This window comes from Rhinolophus ferrumequinum (assembly GCF_004115265.2).
Source record: "Rhinolophus ferrumequinum isolate MPI-CBG mRhiFer1 chromosome 5 unlocalized genomic scaffold, mRhiFer1_v1.p scaffold_110_arrow_ctg1, whole genome shotgun sequence".
Classification (NCBI taxonomy): domain Eukaryota; kingdom Metazoa; phylum Chordata; class Mammalia; order Chiroptera; family Rhinolophidae; genus Rhinolophus; species Rhinolophus ferrumequinum.
The window spans coordinates 4,843,078-4,855,453 of NW_022680355.1; the positions used below are offsets into that span (position 1 = coordinate 4,843,078).

The 12,376-nt window shown below is 32.7% G+C and overlaps 1 protein-coding gene across 1 annotated transcript in view; it reads left to right on the forward strand.

The window, feature by feature from the left end:
• MALRD1 (MAM and LDL receptor class A domain containing 1) overlaps positions 1-12,376 on the forward strand; it is a 534,334-nt gene that overhangs the window by 174,902 nt on the left and 347,056 nt on the right. The window contains exons 22-23 of the mRNA XM_033100523.1: positions 7,510-7,666; positions 11,763-11,873. Coding sequence (XP_032956414.1) covers positions 7,510-7,666; positions 11,763-11,873 — 268 coding nt within the window. The remainder of the gene's footprint in view (positions 1-7,509; positions 7,667-11,762; positions 11,874-12,376) is intronic.

Genomic DNA, 12,376 nt, shown 5'->3' on the forward strand with positions numbered 1-12,376 from the left:
ATTACCAAGGTTTATTTAATCACTCACCTACTGAAGGATATCTGGTTGCTTCAAGTTTTGCCAATTATGATGACAATTTCTGTAAACATCCATGTGCAGGCTTTTGTGTGGATATAAGTTTTTGACTCCTTTAGGTGAATACCAAGGAATATAATTTCTGAATCATATGGTAATAGTATGTTTTGTTTTGTGTGAAACCACCAAACTGTCGCTTAGTTGCCATCCGTATATATTCTTTGGTGAGGTGTCTGTTCAAAACTTTGGCCTATTTTTTAATCAGATTACTTGATTTCTTATTGTTGAATTTTAAGAATTCTTTCTATATTTTGGTTAATAGTCCTTGTTAGCTGTGAATGTTTTATGTAAGTTTCAGAGGAAGGTATATCCTGCTGCTTTGGACAAAGTAGTCTATAGATATCAATTATATACAGTTGATTAGTGACGTTCTTGAGTTCAGCTATGACCCTACTGATCTTTGCCTGCTGTATATGTCCGTTTCTGACAGAGGGATGTTGAAGTCTCTGACTATGAGAGTGAATTCATTTATTTCTCTTTGCAATCACATACTTAGCCTCACATACTTTGACACTGTTGTTAGGCTCATATACATTAAGGATTGTTATACGTTAAGGATTATTCTTGGACGATTGTCCTCTTTGTCATTTTGTAATACGCTTTATACCCAATAACTTTTTTTGTTTTAGTGTGCTTTGTCTGAAACAAAACTAATTTCGTTCATAATATGTGACTAAATTCTTGCATTAATTTGAGTCATTTATAATTTAAAATATTTTTTAATTTTAAAATTATTTTAAAATTCTCAAAAATGTAGTTTTCTCATTTGTTTTGAAAGCGAGGTCAAAAAAATTTTTATTAGAAGGTATTACTTATCTAGTGAGACTCAAAAACAGGTCATTAGTATTTTTTTTTTTAATTTACTCAGTTGACAAATATTTATTGAGTGCTTACCATGTGCCAGACAGCTTTTTTTGTTTGTTTGTTTGTTTTTTTCCAAATATGTTAGGGATGTATGAGTTTAAAAAAAAAAAAGAAAAAAAAGAGTGTAATGAACAGTTGGATGCACAACTCCTGAAGAAGTGCTTACATCAAATTCTGTGTGTGTATGTGTGTGTGTGTGTGTGTGTGTGTATGTGTGTGTGTAAATTGTATTCCTGGAGATGTGCATTGTGTTTTCAAATATATTTGACTAAGAATTTCAACCCATAGCCTTCCCAAATAGCTTTTTTTCTCTTTTTTTACTAAAACATAGGAGCTATTTTTTACACAGTGTGTAGTAGAAAATGATTTGTTTTAAAAACAAGTGTCAAAAGTTTTTTTTTGTTGTTGTTTTTAATCTTATAGTTATTTATTTTCCCTGGAGTATTCATTTTGAAAAGAAAAATCAAGCTTGAATATCTATTTTTCTAGGTATTTCTTTTGGATTAGCATTTTGATTTAACAACTTGGAATTGTAAATACTGTTTTAACTGTAACTGTAAATGTTTTGGGCAGTGAGTCTCAAAATTTAGCATGCACCAGAATAAGCTGGAGAATTTTGTAAGCAGATTTCTGAGTCCTTCCTCAGGGTTTTATGCAGTAGAGCTGAAGAATTTGCATTTTAAACAAATTACCAGGTTATGCTGCTGGTTCAGGCACCATACTTAGAGAACAACTAGCTTTGAATATAAAACATGGGGAGATGGATCTGGTAAGTATCATCCTGGCTTCAGTACTCACCAAGGGAACTACTACTGACAAATTATTTAATTTCAGTCATCTCATCTATGAAGTAATTTAAAGGCTTGCTAATGTAAAGACTGATCTAAAATCTCAGATATTTTCCTTTATTTATCTCAGAAGCTAGTGTTTCTTTGGCCTAAAATCTATTTTACAAAGAATATGCTGACTTTAGTGAGCCTTTTAAAATCCTGTTTTGGAATTAGCAGATGTGTAGATACAGCTACATGGTGTAATTTCTTAGACTTTTACATTTATCAGTTGTTATTTTTTTTTAATGTGTTTCTACTTGCCTCAACAAGAGTTGTTCTCCAGTGAATGTCATACAATATTGAAACAGGAACTGGGGGATTCCTAATTAAAATAGCTGGCTTTGATACCTTTGTTATTGAATTTTGAACTGGTACAACCCCCAGGTGGTTGTATAAAATTTCAAAAAATGTTCATGGCTCCATTTTTATTTCATGAGTCTCGGAAAGAGAAATCCAAAAGCACTGTACTAAAACTGTAAGTCCCTTTTCAAAATTGAGGTGCCTTGCATTTGCAAAGGAGAATTTTGGCATAGAAAACCTAGAATTCCTTACCGCTTTTATTTAGCAACAGATTCAGGAAATATTTATGGAGTACAATTGAGTTTAAGCCAATTACTAGATGTTCTAGACACTATAATAAATTAGTTAAAATATGTGTCTTGATGTGTTTATAATCTAGTGGGGTATATAGTGTCATATTTAGTGAATTATAATCTAACATTGAAAATGCATTTTTAAAGTTATGTATAAAATGCTATGGAATTCTTAGGTGAGGAAGTAACTTTGAATCAAAGAATTTTGAGTCTAAGGATCTAAGAAGACTTGGATGAAAGTGTATTTGAGATATGTTGTGGAGGATAAATCAGACTAGTAAAGAGGAAAGACTAATAGCAGAGGTTATAATTGTGCCCAGAAGAAAGCCCAGTATAAGGCAGACAGAGAAAAGAGAGTACATGATATATTTAAGTAATTGCATGAACAACTCTAATGGATATAAATCTGGGTCTCTAAGTTAAGTAATAGATGAAGACTGAAGCCAACTATTTGTATATAAAGTTATTCTTCAGATCCTGATGAATCCAGACTTTATCCATAGAACACTGGTGAACAAACTATGGCCTATGGGCCAATTCTGGTCTGATTCTTGTTTTCGTAAGTATAGTTGTATTGCAACATGCCTATAGCCATTCATTTAAGCAGTCCATGGAGGCTTTCATGATACAAAGATAGAATTGAGCAGTTGTAACAGAGACTGTGTGGCCCACAAAGCCTACAATATTTACTATATGGCCTTCATAGAACACATCCTCTGACCCTCATTATACACCAGTGTAGTATGAAATGCCAGTCTGTGGATTGTTAGTTACAAATGCATGATGAGAGGAAGAGCTGGCGCTAGAATGCAAACGAAGTCATTGTTTCCTTTATCAAGTAATTCTTGCTATGAAAAAAAATACATTATCAGCTGACATGGACAGTGTGTATGGTGAATTGATATATATTTTACTGAAGCTTCTTATTTACTTTCAGTCCAATAACATACAGTTTAGTTCAAGAATCTCACTTTGAGTCAGTAAAGATGTATTAAAGATTTCTAAGCAGGATGGGAAAATCAGATGTATATTTTAGAAAGGATCAATAAGGTCAATTTTTTTTTTTTTTTTTTTTTTTTTTTTGTCTCTTCTGCAATACTACAGTATAGTATAGAGGGTATGGGTGGAGTTTTGGATTCAAATAGAGCTCCTTTCAAACCTTGGGGAATCAGCTTATAAAGAGATTTGCCGCTTAAGAAGGAACATTCCTTTTTCCTTAATTTATATTCTAAAACTTCCACACAAGAATTCTGATTGCTCCGGCTTGTTTAAGAAGCCTACTCCAGCAGTTCTTGGGTCAAGACTTTTGTTTGCCATGCACAGTGGAGTTGATCGGAGGTATGGGGAGCCACTCCACACAATAAGAACGGTTCACTATAGATACTAGGGTAACATGATGGAAACCATTAGAACTGTACTACTGAACACTTTGTATTTCTATTCCCCATGAAACGAATAAAGTTCATAACAATGTTTACTAGCTTATACCCCATCAGGTATGTTAAAACAGCCTACATTATCATAATGAAGCAAGAGATGTATCTCAACCTAAAGAACAAGCCTGGAGAATATGTCCCTCGTATGGTACATTTACAGGATCAAAGGTTAATTGCCCTAACTCAAAATATTTTAATTTGTCCATGCAAGGGTATATTTTTCTTACTAATTTAATTAGGGTAAATACCCAGGAGGTTAACAAATAAGGGGAAGAAAAAAGGGAAATATTTAATTGCTTAATATGTGTAATGGTAAGGCTTTAGAAACTGGTCACCCTGTGAGAGCGAGGAGACTTTCTTTAAAATAGCATGGACTCTAAATCAGAGCTCTTATTATGATGACATTTTTTAATGACTTATGCATCATCATCTGGGATCTTTACTTTTGCAACACCTGGGTGTGTAACAGTGCTTTCTTTAAACCTTTACTACTATGTGGCTTAGGATACGTTTTATTAGAAAAGATAGATTTCTATGAAACATCCTCCTTCCTGCCCTGTATGAGAAAAGACAATTTGAAGGCTGGCAGAGAGATGCTGATATTTTATGAGTGAAAGCACAGAGTTAAGTGTGATCATTACTGCTGCACTCATTCCAGGAGGGGCGTTGATTTCCTTTGCAGGTACATGCTTGAATAATCTCATCCCAGACACAGGCAAGTGTTTGTGTAATTCTTCATTTTTCCATTAGGAATCGTACACACATCATGTGCCCCGAGCTAATACATATAAAATATACTGCTACACTGGTCACTGTATTCATAGTGCGATATAAACACACAAGTTCACTTTTCTTTTTAGAAGTTTTCAGATTGAGCTCCTGCCATGTCTCTCGTTTCGCTTTTCCTTGCAGGTGAGGGGATATTTCAGGGATATCTAACTGTAAGAATTGTTTCAATAATTTATGTTTATCCTTGCGACTGAATTTTCCTGAATTATAATGAATTAGGAAAGTTAAAAATTGTCCTTTTTTTTCCCATTGTATAATTTCTGGGAAACTAATACAGGGACCTCTGGTTTAACCATAAAATAGATGCTTTTATCATTGCCAGAATTGTGACTTTAGCCCAATTTAATTTAGCCCAATTTAATTCCTCCATGGTCTTCAGATTAGCTTTGTTCTGCCTTTTTGTTTTTTTTTTTTCCCGTAGCCTAGGACACATTATCAACTTTTCATGTATAATTTTATCTGAAATCCACCGTTCTCTCATTCCATTTACCTATCTTTTTATTTCCACATGTGCACTACTAATTATAAAATCTTTATTTACTTATATATTTACTTATTTATTTAATTTACGAACCATGCACTGTATAGAAAATAAAACATACATGGCCTCCAAACACAGATACTAATATTTTGGAATATTTCATCCAATTTTTGCTTGTATGTATGCAGTTACATAATATGTATGCATAACAACTGTCACACACACACACACACACACACACACACACAGTATTAAACGTGTGGCATAGTGCATGGTATATCGTAGACAGTAAGTGTTACATTCCTTATGTGTGATACACATGTTTTCTGCCATTCACTGGTAGGCCTTTTGATCATCATACTGGTATCTTTGGTAAACAGAAATCCTTAATTTGAATACAGTCCCATTTTTCAATATTTCCCCTTCAATATTTCCCCTTCAATATTAACCCTTCTGGTTAGTGATTTTTATATTTTGTTTAAAAAAATCTTTCTCATTCCGCATTATAAAGATATTGTTATATTATCTTAGACAAGCTTCATTGTTTCACTTTCTACATTCCTATACAATCTACCTGGAATTTATTAGTTTTGAATACTGTGAAATAGAGGTGAATTTTTCTTATTTCCCCACAGGGTTACCTAATTTATTCAGTCCACAATGAAAAGATTGTCATTTCCTTCATTGCTCTGAAGAGCCAAACTTTTCATAAGTCACAAGTACAAATATATATGGGTTTGTTTCAGGACTATTTCATCCGTTTCTTGGCCCATTTGTCTGTCTAGACTCCAATACCTCTCTGTCTTGATTATTCCACCTTTATAATGAATCTTGATATCTGATAGAGTAGATTCTCCAACTTGATTCTCCTTTACAACAAAATTGGCTATTAGCCATTGAGATTTCTATATAAAGCTTAAAATCAGTTTGTCAATTTCTGGGGAAAAATATCTATTCCAATTGTGCTGGATCTCAGTGAATCTAAAAATCACCAAATCATTTGTGTACTCGTCTATGTTCTGTATTTTTGGGCTCCAGGGTATTAAACACACAAGAAACAAAGCTGGAAGTGCTTACTCACTGAGACACAATTCAGACAAATTAATATAGTAATCCCGCCTCTTAACAGAGGGTATGAATTAAGATCATTTTTGTTTGCAGGACACTAAAGTCTTTATCCCATTAGCAGCAATTAATGACATAAACAACCACAAATCACAACTTCCCTTTGTTAAATATGTAAGATACGTCAGGTACTGTGTTCGATGTTCTACTTCCATTGAAACTGATATGTTCAGAGAGATAAAATCACCTGCTTAAAGTTGCCCACTCAGTAAATGGTGAGGCCAGAGGCCAAATCCTATGTGTCTTTTGCTCACAGTCATATTCCCAGCACCTTGAACAGGCAACACTAGGACTGACTGAATAAACATGTGCTGATTGACCTGAAATCTATGTAACCTTGCTAACAATTGTCACCCCAATAAACGTTAATTAAAAAAAAAAAATCTCTCTCCATTTGCTATTAGTGATTCATATTTCTTTGCTGAAAAATTATAAAAGTTCCAAAATAAAAACGATTTTAATAAGTAGCAAGTTTAAACTCTGTATAATCAAGCATGGCATTTAGGTAAGAAAGTGGTAAGAAATCTAATTAATCAAACAAAGAGTACCAAAATGCCCAAATTGTGAGGAATCACTTACTGATATAACAATTCAACAAGCTGTGTGTTGCCTAGCATGTCTTTAATCTTCTATTATCTCTTTTTTGAATTGATAATTAAAGTGGGCCCATAAACTCTGTCTTGTATGGCAAGATTACATTGATATTTAATTGTGTCTATCATTATTTTTCCTCTTTTATTTGCAACTAGGAAAGAACAGATGCACATTAAAAATTATCTACCAGCTTATTAAAATATGTTTATGTAACACTGACCTAAATTAATAGACAAAGAATAAATTTGAAACTGAAAGTCTTTTAGACCTACTATGAGTAGAACCCCAGACCCGTTTCCTTTCTGTTTTTTATGCTTTAATGATTTATATATTTTTCTTCTTTTTATGCCTCTTCTAAAACTGTTCAGTACTTCAGGGTCTCATACCACCCACATGAAAATAAACTCCACAAAGGTAATCAGGGTATCGGCAGTATCATTGTAAAATTAACATCAACCAAGTCATTACAGACTAGGCCCAGTAACTTCAGCCTGTATCATAATATGTACACATTGTACCAATTGATACATAGATTCAGAATCAAAATAGAAGAATTATTTCTGCTGAAGGTGATGAGTCATTATGTTATAGAACACTGTTTATACTTTCAGGAAAATAATAGATTGATAAAATATGACCAATGACAAAACTATCTTATATTTTGATTTTCTTTTTTTGATGATTTTCTTTTTTATCTTATGAATACATCATACTTTCCCCAGAAATACCACAGATGGCTGGTACTTATATGCTGATAGCTCAAATGGAAAATATGGCGACATTGCTGACATCTTCACTCCTGTTATTTCACGGACGGGACCAAAATGTACCCTTGTGTTCTGGACTCATATGAACGGGGCCACAGTTGGTTCCCTACAGGTACTGCTTAGAACATTGCGTTTTCTGAATGTTCTCTATAAAAATTCATAATGTATAATTCAGTGTTATTAAAACATAGTTTGCTAATAAAATGGACAATTATCAACACTTCACTAGTTCCAAAATACCAAGATTGGAAAAAAGCTTTTGCAGAATTGGACCTGAGTGGCTAGAAGGATTTTTTTTACGATTATTGTCTTTATTCTCAGGTTACAGCTCTGTGTTATATGGTTTTATACTTGAAATATTTCCTGTAGGTTTCAGTATCAATGTTCTGAGACTAGCATAATCAAATGACTATACACACGTTGGTGATACTGAATGTGCATTCTCACTGCTGTTTTTAGATGCTAGTGGTGCTACATTCTCCAGTAATCTTTTTCAAATTGCTTCTTTGTAAAAATGAATAAATAAATAAATTGTTTTGGACTCACAAAAATTTCAGAGAATCTCACAGACAACTTCAAAATACCCTGCACTCAGAGATCCTATTTTTTGCCCGTTATCCCAGTAGCATCTTTTATAGGGAAAATTCAGTTCAATACAGAATCACATACCATATATAACACCTAGTTGTTATTTCTTCCTAGTGTCTTTCAAACTAGAATGATTCCTTAATCTTCCCTTGGATTCTATGGTATTGATATTTTAAAAGATTGTAATTAAACTATTTTATCGACTGTCTCTCAATTTGGATCTGTTCAATGTCAAGCTTTTATTGTTTCTGTAATATCACCCATATTGCATCCCATTGACACGATGTTAATTGGTCTCAATACTTTTGTTTCCTTTGTTATCAATAAATTTGGGGGAAGAAATACTTTGAAAGTATGTAAAATCCTGATATCAACTCAATTTTACCCACTAGTTTTTGCATCCTGTGGTATTTTTTTGCTGGAGTTAATTTTACTATGATGATTACCTACTTGTGATTTTCTAATTCCATTATTCTGTCCACATTTGTAGGTTGTTTTTCTATTGTAAAAATACCCCCAAATTTTCTCTCCATTTATTGATCCATTTTATCCATTTATTGATCTGTATCAGTGTGGATTCATGGGTTCCTATTATATTCAATTTATCATCTCATTTTTATTATTTTTTTGGTTTTTTTGTTCCACATTTGGTCAGAGGAGACCCTTTAAGCTCATTTCTATGTTTCTGTGATAAGCCCATTAGTCTTTGAGAATTTCCTTTCTTTCTAGCCAAAAAATGTTTTAGATTCATCTTATTTTTATTCTGTTCCATTCTTGGCGTTAATTATTTCCCCATGGGGTCCTGGTTTTTTTTGTTTGTTTGTTTTAGAAGACCAAATTATACAGACAAAACAGAGAGAGGTCCTAGAATATGAATGTATATCCTTAGATCCTGTCTTCCCATATTGGAAATACCTTATATCATATATAAGGTTTGTAAGCATTATGTAAAGATGCCTCATTTACGTAGAGAAAGCCAACTCAGTTGTAAAGCATCTCCATTTATACTCAGTTTCAAAGCTTATATAACATTTTCTAGGAAGGCATGTCTGTAAAATAAATCCCAAAATTTCAGAATTGTTACCATGAGCAGTATTAGACCAGGGATATCTCCCTAAAAGCAACCATATAGATAAGGACTCTTGTCTAATTAAATACTATTAATTTATTTACAAAGAAGTCTATGTTTAGCATATTTGCAGGGAGATTACACTTGGGTTACCTGCTTCGTTTTTCCCCAGTATATACAGAGAAATACAATGCAGGCCAGCTGCGTAACTACTTACTTCCCAGTAGCTTGATTATAATTTTAATATTAGGTGCTTTTTTCTCTCCTATTTGATTACTGTCTTTTAAATATATTTTAAAATTGAATTTATTGGGGTCACTTTGGTTAGTAAAATTATATAGGTTTCAAGTGTACAATTCTATAACATATTAGCTCCATATTAGCATTGTGTGTTAACTACCAACAGTCAGTTCTACTTCCATCACCATATATTTGACCCCCTTTATCCTCTTTTACCTCCCCTCCCTCCTTGCCCTATGTTGACCACTAAATTGTTGCCTATGAGTTTTTGCTTGTCTATTAGTCTTGTTCATTTGTTGCTTTCAGATTTACATTCCACATGTGAGTGAAATCATATGTTCTCGACTTTTTCTGTCTGACTTATTTCACTTAGCGTAATAGTCTCTAGATCCATCCATGCTGTCGCAAATGGCAGTATTTCATATTTTCTTATGGCTGAGTAATATTCCATTGTACCACATTTTTTTTATACAATTATCTCCTGGTCATGTTAAATTTTCATATAAACACATCTCAAATAAATTTTTTCAAATTTTCATATAACCATATTATTTCAAAATGTTGTTTTTTAATGGAAACATGTTAAATTTGTAGATCAATTTAAGAAGAATTTTCTTTATTGTAGATGAGACTCCTTACCCAAAATAATTTAAAAGTAAACTTGTTTGTATATATTTATGTGTTTATGTTTAGTAATCTAAAAGCATTCAAGTAGTCTTATGGATTGAAATTATAATTTATCCTTTGTTTTGCATTGACTTTTTTTTAACTGAAGTTTATTGGGGTGACAATTGTTAGTAAAGTTACATAGATTTTAGGTGTACAATTCTGTAATACATCATCTATATCTCACATTGTGTGTTCACCACCCAGAGTCAGTTCGCCTTCCATCCCCATATATTTGACCCTGTTTTCCCTCTTACATTGATTTTTAAAAAATAATTTTAAGCAAAACAATCAATACAACTTACTGCAGGGTTTTCATCAGAAAAATGAGAATTGTTTACCTAGAATATTTTATAGTTGAGATTAATTATCTGAAATACACTTTCATTTTTTAGATAAGATTTTGTATTAGATGAAAAATTATAAAACAGTATTAAAATTTTATAAGTAATTATTTATCAAATATTAATAATTAAAATAGTAATCCTTACTTTTGAGCATGGGTAAATAAAATAACACTGAACATTGCATTATTATGTTGCATGAACACATTTTTCCATAGTGATCTATATATAGAGTGATATTCATACAAAGATCTAGTTCCCATATATATTTTTTAGGTATCTGTCAAAAATGGTTCATATTTTTTAAGAAATTGTATTTTATTCACTTTGATAACGTCCTGATTTAACTTGGATTTTATAGACCAAGAATTTCGTGATATTTTTGCTAGCCATATATTACTTAGAAACTCAAGACTAGAAACTCTACTACTATAAAAGAAGTCATTTGAATTTAATTTAAAAAATAGAGAATGAAACTATTAACTTTACCTTCCCTTTCAAAAGTCAAAACCATCAGGAACCCTTCACCTTAATAATTCTTTGGTTGTACACATTGTATTTTTAAAAGGTATTATTGTGAAACAATTAAATAAACCATCTAAGTCAGTTATTTTAAAACGTGAAGTTGTTCTGCTTTTCTCTCCCGCTGCTCTCTTGATGGCTCATTTTGTATCATTCTAAAAGAAGAGCCATGATTGTTTCTCTGCTGAGACTAATCTGAACTTTCCCTTAGAAGGAGGATACAGTACTGATGAGAATCTGTAGTTTTAAGGCTGTTGGGTAGGGAAATCTTACTGGCACAGCGTGAAAGGGTGCCTGCTCATGTCTCCCACGTGGGCTCTTCACATCGAACGGGCTCCCACTGTAACATGACTGCCACCACGGAACCCAAGAGAATGAGGAAGGTCATTCTCAAGAGTGTTTTAGTAAGTAATCCATGCTTTTCGTTCGACTACATGGATGTTAGTCACATATAAAATTCCAATCGTCACTGCTGTCAGCTTTTAGAAAAGCTAATGTAGTTCAAGTTCTTAATTAAGTGGTGCCCAGATACTTTCAGACTTGACTGACAGATCTTCATGCTCACTTTTATTACACAAAGCTTGTGAAATACCCTGGGGACAGAGTGCTGTATAGAAAACAAAGACATCTAATAAAAAAATGCCTCAGCTTTTCTCTCAGGGACTTCATGTTGATATTAAAATTAAAAAAAAATTGGGAAAATTCTGGGAAAGTCCTGTATGTTTAAAATTTGTCAAGACAAAATATTTCAGCACGTCTTACTTGATTTATCTCTGCAGGTACTCAGCAAGAAAGGCAATGTTACTTCTAAATTGTGGGCTCAAAGTGGACAGCAAGGTGCACAGTGGAAAAAAATAGAAGTGTTTTTAGGCATTCATTCACATATACAGGTTTGTAATCCAAATTGTTGAGTGATGAAGTTTTGTTGATTTTTTTCTTTAATCATAATTTATTTCTTTCACTCATAGTCTTCCATTTGTGATGTGTTTGTTTGTATACATATAGCATTTTCCATAAGGAATTTACAGTTTCAGAATGTGCTAGTTTCTCCCAATTAGACAACCATACTTTTAGGAACATTTAATTTCCTAAATGTTCTTCCTCTCTCGGAAGATGAGACAGATTTCTATTAAGATTTATTAAGATTTGGATAAGCACAGTGAGAATACCGAGCCATTTTGTTGGAGAATATTTTTTTTTTAGTCTAAACTGAACAGGGCTTAATTCCATGAATTTAGAATCACTTCTTTCTAAATAGAAGATATACTATATTTGCTAATTATTGAATTTCCCGTCCTCTGTGTATACAGCAGAAGTAACCAATTCTGCTGTGAATATTCGGTAACTATATCTACATGATTGTGCTATGTTTCATAGATAGGCTCCTCTCAGC